At 36.2% G+C, this 19,332-nt stretch overlaps 2 protein-coding genes across 4 annotated transcripts in view; both read right to left on the bottom strand.

Annotated features, from left to right (window-relative positions):
- The window catches only part of TTC21B (tetratricopeptide repeat domain 21B), a 35,638-nt gene extending 35,452 nt beyond the window's left edge, over positions 1–186 (bottom strand). Inside the window, exon 1 of the mRNA XM_059476345.1 lies at positions 106–186. Within this exon, the coding sequence (XP_059332328.1) occupies positions 106–186 (81 nt within the window). The remainder of the gene's footprint in view (positions 1–105) is intronic.
- A 1,903-nt stretch (positions 187–2,089) lies between these two features.
- Positions 2,090–19,332, bottom strand: part of LOC132075317 (sodium channel protein type 1 subunit alpha) — an 88,581-nt gene continuing 71,338 nt past the window's right edge. For all 3 annotated transcript variants that reach the window (XM_059475620.1, XM_059475617.1, XM_059475619.1), the window contains 6 exons: positions 15,165–15,446; positions 8,527–8,580; positions 8,074–8,211; positions 6,357–6,461; positions 5,724–5,994; positions 2,090–5,350 (listed from right to left, as the gene is read on the bottom strand). In XM_059475620.1, coding sequence (XP_059331603.1) covers positions 4,182–5,350; positions 5,724–5,994; positions 6,357–6,461; positions 8,074–8,211; positions 8,527–8,580; positions 15,165–15,446 — 2,019 coding nt within the window. In that variant the 3' untranslated portion in view covers positions 2,090–4,181. The remainder of the gene's footprint in view (positions 5,351–5,723; positions 5,995–6,356; positions 6,462–8,073; positions 8,212–8,526; positions 8,581–15,164; positions 15,447–19,332) is intronic.

Below are 19,332 nucleotides of genomic sequence, written 5' to 3'. Positions count from 1 at the left end.
CTCGTCCCGGCCGCCCGCATTCCCGCCCGGCACCCCCGGCCCCTCCCATCCCTCCCTCCTCCCCAGCCGCTCCCTCCGCCGGGCCGGGACGGCGGTGGTGCCCACCTGCTGCACCTCGGCGTCCATGGTCGCTACCCGACGCCACTGCGGGGGGGCTCCGGAAGGGTGAGGGCGGCGCCCTGCCATTGGCTTGGGTGGGAAGGAGGCGGGAGAGACACGGGAAGAGAAACTCCTGGAAGGCGGCGGCGGGAGCCGCGGGCCGAGCCCGAGCCAGCGCCAGCGGGCGGGAGGGAGGCTGCCGGCGCCGTGGCGCCCCCTGGCGGCGCGCAGGCGGCCGTGCCTCGGGAGCGCTCGCAGCCGGGATGGCGAACGGGCGCTTTGCGGATGTGTTTGTGTCCTTGCTTTTCGTGGCCGAACGTACGAGTAAGCGGCTCACATTCCATACGTTTCATAGTGTAACTGAGCACTTCAAGTTACGTGGCACTTCTCTTAGAAATACAATAGCGATAAGGTGAAATCAGAAACACCCACTCCACGTTTCATTCCTTCTGGAGACTTGCAAGACAAGTAAAATTAGGGTTTTCCTCTGGAAGTGAAACACCCTCAGCCATAATTTCTAGACGCCAGAAAGAGAGGATGCTAAAGAGCATTCCAAAGGAATGGGAGCACAGTCTGTCCACCAGGAAAGCCGGCAGTGATGCCACCAGGGACAAGGAGCGGAACCCAACCTGTGCGGAGTTTGTAGGAGAGGCTTGGCTTGGCTCTTCTGGCACAGGGTGCTCAGAGTGGCCTTTCCTAGCAAGTCCATCACACGTGCAGTTCCTTTGTCACAAGTTCTCAACCTGTCAGGAAGGTATCACAAACTCTCATTCCATCAGGAAGGTGCCAAAGAAGCACTATGCGATGAGCATTCTTGGCTTTCCTTGTTGGCCAAGACAATCCTCTGTTTTTCCTGCTGTGTTTAAGCTCTGCTTGTTTTGTTTTGAAGCACCATTTAGGATTCTGTAATATTTAAAATCTATTAGAGGTATGAGAAACAAATTGGGAGTTTTTACATACTTTTTAAGGAAACCATTTAAGCCATATCCTGTCCACATATTAATCTGAAAATACTTACCTTTTCATTTTGATACTTAGGTATTTTGAATCAAAGCTGTAGACCTCTTTTTTCATAATGTATTTCACAAAAATTTTACAGAGAAAAATTTCCCTCTCTTGAAAAATTTTTGATGAATTTCAGGGAAAATGCTATGAAATTTTATTTCTGCATTAGCCACTAAGCAAGCATACAGACTACAGCTGCTCATCAACTGGTTTCATGTGGAGTTCAGTACTCATCTGTGATTGTTTTCATTGTAAGTTGTAGGAAAATGCAATATAAAATTATGTAAACATGTAAAATGAATATTTTGAGAAATTCACTGAAGCAAAGATAAAGAATAAGGAACAGGCCCACTTTCCAGATACATTTGGTTTTCCCCTGTTGCTTCTGGGAATGGGGTGCTTCCAGAGTGATTTTTAAAATTCCTGAGGAAAAGACCAATGATGTATTCATTCCAACACCATTTCACCATTTCATCTTTTTCAGAAATGCACTCACCTGTGAGATGCTCTATAGCCTGTTTGTGAACAGCACCCAGCAAGAATAAACTGGCTCTCAACCCAAGCTGGGGAATGTCATGGATCTAGTCCTATTTTCTGTCCTCATTTTGTCTTTGTAAACTCTTGAACACTCAGTTCTCATTCCTGTGAGTGCTCAGAGCCTCCTGGGACACACTGAGGGCAGCTCTGGTATGGGTGGCTGTGCACCCACTGCATGGAGCTGCTGCATGGACTCACTCAGGGCAGAGCTACCGATACATGCAGGAGCATCGTGCTCACTGTCTAACACACTTCACGTAATAAACTCCTAATTAGGGACTAACAAAGTAAGAAATTCCTAATTAGTGACTAACAAGCAAATCCCAGGGATTTTCTTACATGGAACAACAGTATAGCTGCTGTAGAGGTTTTCAGTATCCTCTCATTCTGCGGTTTAAAAGCATCCCCTTCTTTATGTTAATATCAGACAATAAACACAAAAGGAACATACAATAAAAAATGTAATCTTTATTATTTTGACGCATTATTAATGTTCTTTAGCATCAGTTAGGGTAATAGCATTTTCCTGCATGCAGTTCACTAATACAGATTTAGCCAATAATTTTAATAAAAGTAATCTATATTTAATTTTCCTGTGTAAGAAACATAAAATGTCCTGATGGATTGGATTATACAATTTTGCTACTTTCTCTTTGTGAAAAAATATTGTGGACCCTAGATAATATTTAGAACTGTTCTAGTGCAGCATGAATGAAAAAAATCCGTGAGTAAACATGAGAAAAGATTCAGGATTCTCTGAAAGAAAGGTTGTATCTGAAAACTTATGATGCAGGCACTGCTTAGACATTCAATTTGAAGTTTAGACCATTTTCCCATCTGCAAAAATAAAAAAAACAGCTTAGCTTTTTAGAAGCAAATTATGAACTTATTTCGCAGAAATTATTTATATGTTGGCAAATACTGTAAAAAGTAAGATCCTACAATTATTCATTCACTTAGTTATGTCTTGTTCTCTGGAGTTCTTCTGTGAAAAAGTGCTATGGATTGAAAGTAACAAAAATGTTGTGACATTAACCTGAAGATAAAATTCAGTTCTTGTTTTATGTACATAATGCTGAAAAATAAAATAAAATGATTTTTACAGTATTTATATTTGCTTATAAAATCCTAACATTATTTTCAACAGGTTTAGTAGTTTTCAACATCTGTACAGTTTGGATATACACTATATGCCTTTCACTGAAAATTCAGAAATGTAAAACAAATAAGCTCCTAAACAGCTGCAAAATATTGCTCAATGGTATGGAGGAATGAGGTCTTTTTGAGTAGTTTATTTCATTTAGCTCTGATGTATGGCTTCCCATGTTTTAGAATCCTGGACAGTCAAAGGAATAGCAGCATAGGCAATATAAACATGCACTGTTTGCATCCAAACTATCTATAATGGTAGATAATACATTATTTTACCTGTTGAATGCTTGCACACTACACTTATTGTGGTACATATTTGATGCAATAAATGTGCTAAAGTCATTATCTGTTTGCTCAAACATGCACCACAGGTTAAAAATTATTTACATAGCAGAGGGCTTTTCATTAACGTGTACAACATCAACCTTACTGAGAGCTGAAGATGGCTAAACAATACTGCAGGATAAAGCAGAACAACTTTATAGAGGGCTCTTTTTGATCAATTTGGTGGGCTGAGGCAGATTCATTTGGTATTCGTATGCAGAAAGACATTTGACAAAGACAAAATCTGTGACTCCAGACCTAGGAAGAAGTTTGCACGTTCTGAAACTTAATGGTCTGTGCAAAAAGTAAACCATATTTACTATTTTTGTGAGTGGTAGAGGACTTTACAGGCATACTAAGACTTGTTTGAACATGAAACAACATGAATACATTAATTAAGCACCTCAAAGTCTGTTATTCCTTTCCAGAAACACTGTGCTAAAAAAATCTGTTGTTCTTTGTGACTTAATGTTATTTTCATGCATGATCTATAAGTGCAGCATGCCTTCATGCAAATAATTTCTGTGTGTATATTAGTTGTATAATAGAAGACCTGGCCCTTGTACCTGTAAAGGTGTACTTAATTCCCTTCCCCAACAGAAGCCCCATTTACAAAAATAGTCACATATAATAAACAACATATGAATAAAAACAAGATGAATCCACCAACACAGATTTTGTAAAAATATGAAGTATGTGGCAGTTGAAATGCAAACAGTGGATAGAGTTACCATATTGTTTTATGCTAAACACACAAATACTTGGTTTCACACCCCTTTAACTGGTCCCTACAGTCTGTGTAGCCATTTTTCTCTCCTCTTCAGCAGTGTCAGCTGGTAGTGAGAACAGTAACCTCCTGTCAAGGTTGTTTCTTCTTATCACAGTCACAGTCACTGACAAGGGGTCACTGTCTTTTAATAGGCACTGACCTTTAATGTACAGTATATTTGTAAAAATTGTCAGTTTGGCATAGACCTCCTTCAGGAGTCCTGTTGACACAAACACAAGATCCTTACAGGCTATGAACTACTTTGCACATATATGATTTTTCTCACTATTTGCTCTTATTTCTGACCATCTTTATCTTCCTTTTCATGCTTTTCTTTGACTGGCCTTACTACACGATCATAAGAAGGCGGACAAACTGCTGTTGATGCGGTTATGTCTGTTTTCTCTGTAAATGAGTTTTCATGTAATTTGTCAATAAGGATTTCATCTTTCATACCCTGACCAGCCCCACCTTCAGTTTTATTTTTGTTGTAGATAAAGGAAGCTTGTTTTACTGTTCGTTTTAAGAGGTGACGTCTGTAAGCACGCTGAATGATGACAGCAGACACCTCCTCCTGTTTTCTTTTTAATGTAGTTGTAATTGGTTCATAGGAAGCTTTAGAAGGATTGGATGCCATAAACCGATCTTCCATCTGTATTCTGAGGGCATCCATCTCCCCACTTTCCCCCAAAACACGCTTTGTGAAAGCAAACAAGATGTCAAGGCAGTGAATTCTGTCACCGCTCACCATGGGTAGATCCATTGCAATGAGCTGGACTTTGTTGGGTTTGGGTAGATGAAGAGGAGGCTCAAGTGCTGCTGCAAAATCAGACAATTTCTCAAATTCCATGAATTGCGTTGCATCAGGATCAAACTTCTCCCAGACTTCATAGAACATCTCAAAGTCATCCTCACTCAAGGGTTCAGCGCTTTCTTCAGTAGCAACACCAAAGTTCTCCAAAATCACAGCAATGTACATGTTCACCACTACCAGAAAGGATATGATAATGTAGCTGACAAAGAAGAAAATCCCAACAGAAGGGTTGCCACAGTCACCTTTCACAGAGCTCCCTGGATGAGCCTTGTTGGGGTCACAGTCTGGCTCCCCACTGTTGAGAATTGGGGCGAGCAAACCGTCCCAACCAGCGGACGTGGTGATCTGGAACAGGCAGATCATGCTGTTGCCAAACGTTTCAAAGTTGAACATGTCATCAATCCCAGCTTCTCTCTTGACATAGGCAAAGTTGGACATGCCAAATATGGCATAGATGAACATGACCAGGAAGAGAAGCAGCCCAATGTTGAACAAGGCAGGGAGAGACATCATCAAAGCAAAAAGCAGAGTGCGGATTCCCTTAGCGCCTTTAATGAGGCGCAGGATTCGACCGATCCTGGCAAGCCGGATGACTCTGAATAGTGTGGGAGATACAAAGTACTTCTCAATCATCTCAGCCAAAAACATTCCTAAAAAAGAAAAAAAAGAAAAAAAAGAAAAGAAAACCAAGGTACATTACCGCTTAATCTCCATATCACAATAGAAATTTAGAAGCACAGTTTTAAAATTGGCATTTTTGTGTAGCAATTAACGATTTTCTGTAGATTACACTGGCATAATTTCTGTTTTAGCAGTTATACTTAATATTTGCAGGTGCAATAAATGTTGGATGATTATAACAGTTTTGATGGTTGGTTTAGCTAAATTACAAATTAAAATGTAAAGTTGAATGACTTGGCTGTAAATCTTGCGATGGCAAAAGCTCACCACATAGCTCTGGTCAAGTAAAAGTTCACCTCCTGTTCATTTTACCTTCCTTTTAGTTTAATTAACAAGACTTACCTACTATAGAGAGAATGACAACCACAAAATCAAAAATGTTCCAGCCTATAGTGAAGTAGTAATGGCGAAGTGAAATTAGTTTCAGAACACATTCTCCAGTGAAAAGGACAATGAACACGAGGTTTATCCAGTATAAAATATTTTCCATTTCTTCGCTCTGGTCATCAGTTTCTACCATCATGGTAACCATGTTAAGACAAATAAGAATCATGATGCTGATGTCAAATACTTGCTGTGTCACAAAATCAAAGACCATTCCTTGGAATTTATTCTGAGGAAGAAAGAATAAAGAAACATCCAGTACAAACTGTAATTTATTTATTTTTCCTGTTAGAAGAAAGTAGAAAACCACATGCGGTAAGGCTTATAAGACTTCAATAAAATTGTAACTACTGTACACTAGTTACTAATTGAGTACTCAAATACAACAACTTAGTTTGGCCTGCTGTGTTGCATATTCATATATAAAATAGTTGTAAGTGAAAAATATTTTTTTGTTTTATTTTTGTTTTCCATTTCTGCTGACTAATGCCCTGGTTACTGACAACTTTCAATTGGCATATTTCTACTCTCCCTGTATCAATAAAACTCCTTGTAAATAGCTGTTCATCTGATGTGTATAAATAATTTTACCCCTGGTCTTGGTATAGGTTTTTGTGGTTTTTTGGATCCCAGCTTTTTCATAGCATTGTAGTATTTCTTCTGCTCTTCTGTCATAAATATGTCTTGACCTCCAAAGTAAAAACATAAAATCAGAAATGGTTATAATCACATTTATATGCAGTGCTGAGAAAACTGAGTGATTCAAAAATCAAGGAGATTAAATCGGGAAAAATCTCTTAGCTATCAAATGCATCTGTCTACAATTTAAGCATTTAGTCTAGAAATCTGGACATCCATTACTGTATTGCTCAAAACAAGAAAAAAATGCAAGCAACATCTTTTTACAGTTATTTTCCGGGAACTCCAAGAACCCATTTCTATTACCTCTTCTCTTTTATAGTAAGAGATACAGTAAAGAGTATTTGAGATAAGTTCAGATATTCTGGGCTGCTCAATACTGTCACTTCTGAACTGTCAATGTAGTGAAACAAAGGAAAAAGACAAAGTCAGGTTGTCAGTATAGAAATGAGCTTTAGGTATCTCTAGTTTAGCAATCACATTAGCATTGGGGCCCCAAAGTCTTTAAGGTTCTTGAGAAGATGTATTATCAGACTTTGGAGAAACTTTGCTGAAGATTGAAGATTGGTACTATTAACAGCAAAATGCTCTCTTAAATCTTTTATTTTGATTAGTTCTTTGTTCTGTTTAGCAAAAGCATGAACCTGCCTTTGAAGTCTGACAGTGAAGATAAAGAAGGAATAATGGGTCTTTCATATTTCTAATCAAAATCCATAGTAACCTTGTGTTAGAGACAGCTTCCCATACCTCTTGAAGAAAATTTTTCCTAGATAAGAGATACTTGCAGACACCTAATTCCAGGAATGCCAATGCACACATAGGACTGGATACAGCCCCTTGTGGGTGACTGTGTGGGAAGCTTGAAGATGTGGGAATGCATGGACCATAAGCTGGACAGGCTCCCTGACCATTTACCTCTACATTTCTGCATGTACAGCATCCAGAAACCTTGTTTAGTATTTCTCATTATTAACATAAACCCAAAGAAAGTGATGCAGGCCAGTTAAGTAAAAATAAACTTGTAATTCATAGCTGCTTTGGTCCTTGAGCTTTCATTGCTTTATCTATTTACAGAAAATCATTTTAAAGGTGAGCATTTCCTACTCAGACAATCTGTACCAGTGAGATTATCTACATCTGCACTGTGAAAGGATAAAAAAAAAGGTCCTGAAATAGTTACAAACCACTCCTGCTCTATAGAGTTTCAGATTTTTCAGTGCCACAAAGTAGAATTTGAATACTTGGGATCATTAAAACATCATCTTTAATTGCATGATGTAATTATTTTTCAGCTAGCTTTTTTTTTTTGTGTGTGTGCTCAGAGAATAACTAAAAACAAGAAGGAAAAAACTCCAAGAAATTATGAGTGCTTTAATATAGGGACCTAATTAAGGGCTTGGATCATGCAGGAAGACTTCATGAAATTTAGTCATGAAAAAGAAGATGACTTGAGGAAGACTAAACTGGGAATTGACAAAAGAAGAATCTGTCCCATTCACTAAATGAAAAATCTTATGACTTTAACGAATACTGCAGGTATGATTTTGTCATAACATACTGCAGCTTTTTCAATTTTGAACAAGCTGTGTGGGTACTTTCCATATATTATGCACCTGCAAAATTGCATTATTTTAGAATATCTTTAGAAGAGAAATAACACAATACTTATCTTCTTTTTTTGCTGATTGAAGTTGTCAATAATGACACCAATGAACAAATTCAGGGTGAAAAAAGACCCGAAAATTATAAAGATGACAAAATACAAGTACATATACAAGTTGTCTTCATACTTGGGTTGATCTAACACCTAAGGGGAAAAAAAAGAGAAGTATGATTCCTAAGAGTTCATGTGAAAATTTCAACCAAAAAAGTGGCAACCTTGCACAAAGTGCCACCAATATTTTGTATTTGGACAATATTCCTATCACCTATATTAATATATTTTTTTTCTATTCTACCTCTTGCTGATAGCACCTGGTAGTTTGCATTCAGTTGCCCACATTTTGTTACCACGAATCTCATACTCATTTTTCATTCTATTGTATGGATACAATTGCTTGTTTAGGACTTGTAGATAGACTTCAGGGAAAAAAAGATAATTTAAAATATTTGCAGTACTTACATCTCTTGAGTCAATAGCTGCATACATAATATCCATCCAGCCTTTAAATGTAGCCTGTAAACAGTACACACCTATTTAAGCATTCTAAAGACAATTCATTTAATAATTTCCAGCAACTCAGTACAGCACCAGGAATAATTAGTAGCATTAGATTTCCAAAGTGTTTTGCTTCTTGGTTTTGTATTCAGCTGCTCATCGGATATACTGCTGTGTATCCCATTACTTTGTATTAGATATGAACATTTTAAACAGTAAGCATGATTAATTTATTTCTAATTTCTAATTAACAAAAATTATAGAAGGCATTTTAGTTGATCAAATGATGTCAACTGCAAGAGCTATGTACAGCTGGGTGTAGAGCCTTATGTAACTGAGTTGCCACCAGTTAAGACTAATATGTAGTTCCTCCATCCCAAGTCAGAAAGGTGGCAACAAAATGGAACTAAAAATTTGATCATCTCAAAAAAGGTATTTTTCTGTAATCAGACTATACATTGAAAGATTTTACCTAGTTTAGTAATTCTTTGCTCACTGTAAATATAATATATTTGTGCTTTCCAGAGCCTAGATGTCTCATACATTCTGAGATAAAGTAATAGGAAGTATTTCGTGTGCATTGAATATTTAATATGCCTCATAAATGATGGCATTTATTGAAATTTTGGAGGTATTTCCTCTGCCCAAATTCTGTAAATTTTTATATTTGACCGTGAGGTGTAGATTGCTTCATGAGAATGTTTGAAACAGAAAGTAATTTACTCTGTTGTGGCAATTAGTTCCCTTTTAGATGTCCCTTTAAAGCAACATCTCCAAGTAGAAATTTTTGGCCAGTTGTGCCCAAAAATAGAGCAAAAAAAGGAAATAATTCTATGCTGTTTAATCCTCATTACAATTTTGCAAAACAAGACTGCAGATCATTGCTTCCTTCATTTTCTTTGCCACAGAAACCAGTTGCAGGATACAATCAGGAATGGAACACTCATCCATGTTTTTTACTGTATCACCGTCATCTTCAGGTTTCATTTCTAGTGGAAGTTTCAAAAACCCTTTTTTTTATGCAGGACATGGAGCAGTTTGGCATCACCCCAAAGTGAACTTAAAATGAGAAGAAATTGTTCTCTCAAAGGAAAGGTCCTTTACACTTTTGGAACAGTGGAATACTGAAAAGAGTATGATTTTACTTAGATGAGAATCCAATGTACAGCAACTTTCACATCTTGGCGTCAACACGGAAAATACAAAGCTCAGGCATCTAACAGTATGATGGTGAAATCAAAATGTAGTGTCAAAGGACCAATAAATCAAGAATAAATCTGAAACAAGTAGCAGTCAGCTGAAGAATTTAAAGTCCTTGCGGAATACCTGGACTGCAAGGGATAGGTAGATAAGGAGGTAGATAAGGTCTATTTATGTAATTACTAATACATGCTTAACTTGTTCTCTAAGGCTTTTAATGGTGAACACACCACAGTTTTATAAAAAGCATGTATTCTGGCACTTCCTTTTATTATTTCCTAATGCTTACATCCTTCTGTTGCCATTTAAGACTCACTTGTCATAGCCATTACATATCTGGAGAACTCCAGGAATCACCTTCATGCAGCATCTCTTACTTTTTGCAAATTGATTGTGGCTGTCCTTCTTTTTTAGGTAGTGATCACTGTTCCTTCAATCTTCCCATGCAACTCCTGTTTTCCAGAACTCTGATCACTCTCCTTATTTTGCTCTGAGCTCTGTTGCACTAGTTAATCTTTTGCAATGGCAACCAAAACAGGATTCAGTATTCCATCTAAAAGGTCTAAATAGGGCAAGATGATTACATCATGTCTTACAGTGCTACTTTTGCTTCTGTCCTGTCCTATTTATATTTGTTGGAATATCATGACTTGAAATGAGCACTTCAGTCTGAAAGACCATATGAAAATATTGGGCAGACTTTTACTTCAGAAAGATGATGTGAATGATGGAGTGGCACTTGTGCAAAATGTGTGCTGTTGCCTCAGATTCAGACTCATGATGATCTTTGCATATCATTCTCCAGGCAAAACAGAATAATTTTTGATTTTTTTGCAAATGTATTACTGTAGCCTAGACTAAACAGAGTCAATGAAAAAAGATAGACTAATTTTAAAACATTAAGCTTCACCATCACCACTAAAGTACTGCACTATAAACAAACAGTACCCTTTAACAAGTGATAGGAAATAGAGCAGAATAGAGCTCTGCTGAACTGAGCTATATTATTATTATTGGTTTTGTTGTTGTTGTTAAAAAGGAAACTTGAAAAGAGTGCGGGGTGGAAAAGTAGAAATATAAGATACTGCTATCTTATGATTTCCAAAATGAGGTTCATAAAACTCTAAGATATTAAAAATTTTGAAGAAATTAAGAAAGAGAGTCAAGATATCCCATTCAGTGAAAGCATTTTTCTACTGTAGGTGCATAGACCTGCTTATATTTATCTGCAATGTCTTCTCTTTAAGAGAAATAAAATATCATTTGTGTATTTTTGTATCCTGAAAGAAAATGACACAGGAAATGACAAAGAGATCAAATTATTAGTTTCCATTTTGCATATTCCCATATAAAATATATTGTATATTCTCAGTGACACTAAATCAGGAGTAATTAATTGATTTCAAAGATGACAGCAGTATAACTGAAGTCAGCATCTGTTCCAAAGGCTTTTTTTTTCTGCCAAGGAGATTTCAATGACACACATTCAAATGCAGATTCAAATGTAGTTATAAAAAACAACAAAACAAAAATCCTCCATCTCTTTTACTATTAGTAAAAAATTATAGATTTCTTTCCCTCTGATAAATAATTTCTCATGAAGTTGTAAGTCATGCTGGAGTTTTACCACTCAATTTCTTTACCAGAAAAAATCACCACGAAGATTCACGTTCCCACTTGGAGATACAATAGCATCTTGCTTTTAAAATACTAACCTGTTGGAACTTTGAAAGTACCCTAAAGTTTAGGTCTTAGAATTCAGCTTCTGATTTTTTTTTTACCATACACTTCAAGAGATGTGTTGGCTTACTGATATTAGTAGCAGTAGAGTATAATATTGTGCTTTGTGGCTCGTTTGCCACATTTTATCCTGGTGACCAGGATAAAAGCAGGCCTCTGGGAGATTTACTTACCAAGGAATCCAAATACTACGTTCAAATAAAAAGGCATAAGGCCATAAAATTATCAGGGCAGATGCCACATCATTTTGTGTACACCAACCTCTTCCTCTTCACTCAGTGGTGCATGACAATTGTGAAGAGAATTTCTCCAGCAGATCTGTCTCTGCTTTGATGCTTCTCTTTAGGGACAGAGAAATACTCAAGCAAGTTCAGACCAAGAAATGAAAAAAAGAATCTTGAAGATCTACATAAAACAATATGATCTATGCTATATTATAGAAGAAAAATAATCTTACATAAGAAATGTGTACTTATATGACTGATGGCATGAATAATTCTACTCCAACTTCAAACTATGTAAGAATTCTGGAAAACAGAATTCTTTGTTTGATCAACAAAGTCCATAAAACTTGTTTTTATCAATGACATGTATTGTTAGGCTGTATTTTTGGGCAGAAAGAATTATAACATTGCTATAATACTAAAGATTTTCCACACAAAGATTTCTTTCCATGAAAGAAAAGAAAAACAGGAAATGTCAATGAAAAATTAGGTAATGTTCTTTTCCTCATTCAAGAAAGTCATTCACCAGCACTGCTGAGTAAACTCAAGAAAGAGCTTGTTAGAGAGTTCCTTTTGCTTAAAGTCACTATCACACATTTGCATTTTTTGAGCCCAGAATACTTCTTTCTGAAATTATCTCTCTGCTTTTGAGTGTTTCTGTGTGAAATAGATATGTTTCTTTTCCATATCACTTAAAAAAAAAAGGTTTCTGTGATGAACAGACCCATATACAGCAAGAGACATTAAAAAAAGTTTCACAGTTTTTCATTTTTGTTTTTCCCAGAATAATAAGGCCCTCAGTGCCTTGGTTTGAAGTTCTTTTGGCTTGTTTTCATTTTGATTTTTTGTCTTAAAAATGTTTCTAAGTTCCATTAGCATTCACTCCAATTTGTGATACAGATAGTAAGGTTATGGTTCTTGTAACCCAGAAAAGCTGGAGGGATTTACAGCATTCTTTGGATGACTCAAAGGGCATGAGCCAGAGGGCAGAATGGAGAATAGAAATAATGAAGAATAAGAGGAAGCTTTCTGTATTTATTTTCTAGCCTCCTGGCCTTGTATCAGTTATTCATGCACTGATACTTTTCACAGAAATTGTTTTAGAAAAATGACATTGACCTCCCTGGGGTTATTTCTCAGGTCCAGCACTACTAACATCTGTGCCTGAGGTTGTTGAGGTGCAGAACCAAATGAATTGAGTAGAAAGGCCATTAATGCTCACTTTAGGCAAACAGAAAGCATATCCACTTGCAACCATGGTTTTATAATCAGATTTTTCAGACTCAGTATATAATGTTAGGCCAACTGCTAAATGTTCAATAGCTTTATCTTTGTTTTTGACACAGTAATGTGTACCTCTGAGTAATATTTTAGCATTTTGTCTTCTTTCTATTGCTGCAAGCTGTTTAGGAAGGACAGGAATATCTAGGGCTATGATATACCTATTCAAGTCTCATGTTTGTTTTGACATGATGGCTTTGGAGGCCTGTTCTAGAGTTCGATCCAAAGTACTTTATATATCAAATAGAAAATCACCTTATCAATCTTTTTTGATTGAGAAAGCAATGTAAGAATCTCAAACAGTTATGAATTGTGGCCTTGTTTTCTTGAAGGTGAAAAAACATAGATTCTTTACACTTCAATACATTAAGTGAAAGTCAAGCTGATATTATTCTTTCTCAGTCTTAGGGATCTTATGATTCCATAACTGCAAAATCACTCCTACTGGCTTACTTACCAAACCCTAAAAGATGCAGGGATGATGTTTTGTTCAGTGACAGAAATGCCCCTGTTTTTTCTGCTACGTCACACAAAAAGTTCTCGATGACTTTACAAGCATTTTAGCAATACAGAAAAATTAAGTGCTGTTGTCATGGACATTCTACTCACACAAAAAATCCTCCATCATTATGTGGGGGTCTCATGCTCTTGTAAGATCTCTACATTGTAGATACTGCACAAACTAACATGCTTGTCCTCCATGTGAGCTAGGTCTCTCTGTGGTAAGTCTAGATGAATTTTTCCTTTGGAATTGTGGGAATGATTGGCAAATTTCTCCTCATTTGCCTCCCAAAAAATCCAATAATTTAAGAATCTAAGCCTTCATGTAAGGAAATATTTGTGTCTTTTCAATAAATAGAAGATGAAATAATCTATGCATAGCCAGGATACTGAAACCTGGAATAATGACTTGTGTCCCAGAGTAGAATAGGTTACTACTAGAAGGACAGTTGCAAGCTACTTGGAAAGAGTTCTGTTGATGTCTTGTTCCTCCTCAACACCTGTAATGAAGCATTCTGACTCCCTGGGTGAGCAGACTTCATAAAGAAGGCAAAGAAAGTAAGTACTTAAAGTCTTCAGTTATCAAAATCAAATTGTATTCAGTTCAGTATATTATTTCTTTAATACTATTGGTCCTCTCCACTCTTTCATGATGTGACAGTAAAGTGAGGAATCATAATGAAATTTAAATGGACAGACTTATCAGTCTCACAGGTAAGATGCTGTATTATCTGGGAGAGGCAGTTCCCATTGCTCGGAACTTCTGTTTTAGATCTTGTGCAGGACAATGTCCATACCACTGCTTCATTTTAATGATTTGTCTTACTGAAATTTTGTATAAACAACATAAAATCTGGAAACTTATTTAAAAACAACAAAAATTAAACATAAGATACTGCAGATTTAGATAGTAACCTCAAAAAAAAAAAAGCATAGAAATTGCTGAAGGTACACAACATAGGTAAAAGTCCAGCATTTTCTTGATTAAAGCTGGGTGAGATTGGTAGCTGCTTCACAATACACAGATAGACAGTGTTGTGCCTTCAAATTTTTTATATTGAAGGCATAATCTTCTAGTACCTCTCTGCATATTTTTCTTTCTTCTTCCCTCAGATTTTGCTAAATAAACTCTATGAGGTCCTTTTGCACAGAAGTATCATGAAAATATTTCATAGATTATAGTATCAAGTGCTATTTTTCTTTTCTTATTTCTCTTCTGAATGAGGAATTGCTTTTTAGATTAGATCTGCCCTGGTGGCAGCCACAAACCTGAGATGAGATTTGTTACCTGGAATTCTTTGTGACTTAATCACACCTATGGAGATTTTTTTTCCCCAGCAACAGGAAAACTTAAAATGTTTAGATACCTGAATATCATTCCAGGTAATTCTAGAAACTTTAAAAGTTAGAAGCGGTTAAAGGACTAAGGGAGTCATAAATAGGAAGTTATTTCATTAGATGTCCTGAGGATTCTTTATTCATCATAGTAGACTCTACTTGCTGCTTATGATGAAAAAAGTAATCAATTACCCATGTAGCAGAACTACTAAGTCACAGATAAAAATCATCAGGTAAATGTTTTGTCTCTTTGTTGCTAGAATTGCTTTTCACTACTGCTTATAAACAGGAAAAGGTAGATAAAGAGTGATCACTTACTACTTGAAGTAAAGAAAGATACCCAAATCCTACATTATCAAAGTTTACTTTCACGTTTTTCCATCGGGCACTTTGATTGTTTTTTATGAGTTCCTCGCACTGACTAAAATTGTTGATTTGGTCGACTTCAAACCTTTCATCAGTTGTGGTGTTAACACAGTAGTAGAACTTCCCAGCAAACAGATTTACTCCCATGATGCTGAAAATTAGCCAGAATATAAGACAAACGAGAAGCACGTTCATGATGGATGGAATTGCTCCTAAAAGGGCATTCACAACCACCTAGTACACAAATACAGGGGGAAAGAGAAAAGAGTATAAGCATATTTACAGCAATACATTTTTGTATACTGTTTCACCATTCCTTTATAAATGCTTATTCAGAAACTAATACTATAAAATTTAAAGCACAGCATATTAATAACTGTAGCATTGCACCATTCCTTTAAATTATTAACATTAGTACATGTAATGAAAAGAAAATAAGTGAGATAATGAAAATAATTAATAGAAAAACAAAAGAGAACATTTGGCAGTAGTAAGATGATGCCTGACACTGACTTGTTCTACATAAAAAAAAAGTGCTAAATGAAAAATGTAGACGTAATAAAGTTCTAAAAATGAATAAAATTATAGCTTAAAAATGTTTAAAGCAAAATGGCGACTTGTAGATTTGATCAACATAGTTTTGAAATTTAAGCTGGAAATACAAATGCCATGAATCTAGAAACTAAGCTCTACATAAAAGAATTATGCGCGAATTAAAGACATCACTTTATTGCCTTATTGTTCCATGCAAGATTATAACAAAGATTAATTTCTTTGTATACGAAAGCAAGACAGGTTTGCAATATGTGTCTACTTGAATCAACATAATTTATTTCAAGCTCCAGTCTTGTTGTTTCATGAATTAAGTTAGCAATACCCTTCATTTATCTAAAAAAGGATATAATTAGGGCTTCTGATTTTGCATTTTGAATTACTTTTGGGGGGATTACCTTCTCAGATATTTGCAGGCAAGATGTCAATATATCTTTTGTAGTAAAAAGGTGCATTTTTCTGATATATACAGAAATTAATCACATGTGTCTGTCAAACCTATCAAAACTTTTGTGATGAGCAATTATTTTTCCTTAAGTATCCAATTCCAGCTTCTCATTTACAAGTTATATTTTATTTAAAAGTTTACACTTTTTTCTTCTGTAAACTTTTGGGACCTGGTAGGAATGTAAAATATGAAGTAGGGTTCTGACTTTCAGTAATCTAAGTTCTGCAGCAAGGCAGGAAAGGATTGGCATAGATATTGGAGTACATTAAGTTGTCTTAGTCCGTCTCTGTTCCCTGCAATATTGATGCATTCTCCCTACCACCAACATAGTTGTGAGCAAGCTCAGAACTGCTCAGTCTTACTACCTGTATTTCACAGCCTCTAGAAGGCCTTTGTAAGAGGAATATTGTGGTTGTGTTATTTGTCACTCAGCACCCTCCTCCCCTTTTCCTCCCAAATTATATGGCCAGCAATTAGGACCTGTTTAGAGATCTTGGGTAGAAATGTTGTTTTCAGGGCATATTTTCTTTTCAATTAGAATGTTCTCCTCCATTGCCAGACAGTAGAAATGGGATCTTTCTGTAGCAGAATAATCCTTTTCTTCTACAAAACCACTATTTTATTTTTTAAATGTAACACTTTCTTATTTTTTTTTTATATTGCTTGTATTTTTGGTGATGAAAAGATCCCACTAATAAATCTGTTGCTATTTAGCTGCATGGAATTGAGAACAACATAAAAATTAGAAATGGAATTAGAAATTCTGAAATTTGTTCCAAGTCTGACCTGATCTATGACACTGCACTATTCTATTGCTGCTTTGAAATTCTAGGCCAGCTAGTGTTTGTCTTTTTTTCCCCTACTCATAAAAATGTTCCAGATGTGTTACACTGATTGAATTCCTCTGTTTAGTCTTGATGAAAAACCTGAAAATAAAGATGTCAAGAAAGAAAGATGGGGATTTAGTTCTGCAACTCAAATGAATTAAGTTTACCTCTGCTCACACAAAGAATGGTTTTGCAAAAATTGAGTGCCTGTAGCAGTTACCTTTATAACAACCCTGACATCCATTGAACCACAGCACAGATCCAGAACAGGCAGCAGAATAATAACAGCAACAATAACTGTTACAACAATTATGAAGTGATAATAGTTGTAGAAAAAAGGATTTCTGCAAAATGCATCAGTGCATCTTGCACTTGATAATCTTTAGATGAACAGGTAATGCAGTCTCACCACTGAGACTATGGAAAGATCAGCCACATCTTCTTGGATAAAAAGAGAACAGCTTCCAGCAACTGTTCCAACAATGCTTCCAACAACTTAATTCATACAGGTCACTGAAAACCCATCAAATGGTAATAATTTTTGGTCACTACTGACCTGGCCTGGATGCGAACTGGTGACCTAGAGATGAAAGGCTCTGTATCCTATTACCAACCCCTTGAGCTATCCAGTCCCCCTGGAAGGTTTTTTAAGAAAAGAAGAAAAGAAAATTAAAACTTTTAGAAGTTGTTTTGTGTTTGCATTTTTTTTCTGTTTGATTTTTCTTCCTCAACAAGTGTTGAGCCTTACTGCTATCATATTTATTAATGTAAAACTGTATTGCTACACATTGGTCAGATGCTTGGCTGACTGTAAAGTTCTCCTTAGCAAGAGATCTTTAATTTCTTCAACACATACAGTTGGACGTAATTGCCTTAACAGTGTTTTTCTGTTTTACTTTTTTTTTTAATATTTGCTTTGGGAATTAGCTGGGGTATCTTCAGGATAACCAGGACATTAACTTAATATATATCCAAGATTGCACCCATACATACACAGACAACACACATAAGTTACAGCAAATGGACAGAAGAAAGGGAGAACCAATTGAAAAGTAAACTGAATGCAGAAAAGGGGTCAATTAGCATTTCTTAATGAGTTAATTTAGCAAATAAATATTGCCGTTCTCATCTTGTTGGAAAGAGTCTGTAGAAGGTTAAAAGAATGTTGGCAACTACAGCTTTTATTTTTTGTTTGGTCTTTAAATCTAGATCAAATATACATGATTCAAAATGTATTTTTTCTTTTTAAAGGGGCTGTTCTCTCAGGCCTATTTTCTGTTATTTCTTGATACAGAATATAATGCCAGTGAATTGGAAAAAGACGTTTGCATAGCTGTTTCTTTGGTTTCATAAATTACCTATGCATTTCCTCAAGGCTGGGATGTTGCTGGTCAGGCTGACTCCAGTGAGAAAAGCTGCAAAAGCCCAAGTTCATTCTGCTTGTTCACCTTCCTATAGCTTCAGGTAGGTGGAACAGCAATAAGAACAAGTGAGAAGCAACATCTTATTCCTAAAAAGACAAAGGAGCTCTAGACTATTTTACATTTCAGTCAACATTCATCCAGGGAGAAAAAAAATATCATTGTGGGAAATCATGTCTCCTCTAGAATAAAGCAGTATCTCATATACATATATACAATTTTTCACGTTTGAATTTATGTAACATCTTCCAATATCAGATTAATATATAAGAGAATTACTGCAATACTAATTTTATGTCCTATCTTTAGTAATCCAAGCATTTTTCATGGCTGCTGTTTGTATCTTCTTTTGAAAAACTCTCCAAAGAAAACGGTACAAACTGGACAAAAAAATCAGTTTTGCTGTCAGAACTGTTCATATATATGTAGAATGAGGATTGTACAAAACACCAGCTTATCCCTGCTGTATGAACAGAATATAAGGAAGCTTTACTAGATTGAGCCCTGCTGTGGGAGACATAGCTGAACACAGTGAGATATACATGTATTCTAGTTGCCAGGGGAAAGTATTTTCCATGGATCCTGACACCTCAGCTGTCACAGACTTTCCAGGAATTCCTACATTGGAGCTGAGTAATGGATATATCAGAGCCTCCTGAAATCTGTAAACAAACAAGGAAAAATCTTTAGTAGTCCATATCCACTTTTTCCATGACTTTTGCAGATTCTGTGAAAAAGTTCCTAACTCTCATCCTGGTGCAAACGAGGAGGAAGTTACCATTTTTGGGATGGAAAGGGAGATGACAGGAATGTGTGTGGAACATTTTTCTACTCAAAATTAAGAAGTAATTTATTTGCCTCCACTTGGAAGG

This window comes from Ammospiza nelsoni, chromosome 7 (genome assembly GCF_027579445.1).
Source record: "Ammospiza nelsoni isolate bAmmNel1 chromosome 7, bAmmNel1.pri, whole genome shotgun sequence".
Taxonomy (NCBI): Eukaryota; Metazoa; Chordata; class Aves; order Passeriformes; family Passerellidae; genus Ammospiza; species Ammospiza nelsoni.
The sequence above is the reverse complement of the archived record's forward strand: the minus strand, read 5'-3'. Positions and strand labels throughout refer to the sequence as shown.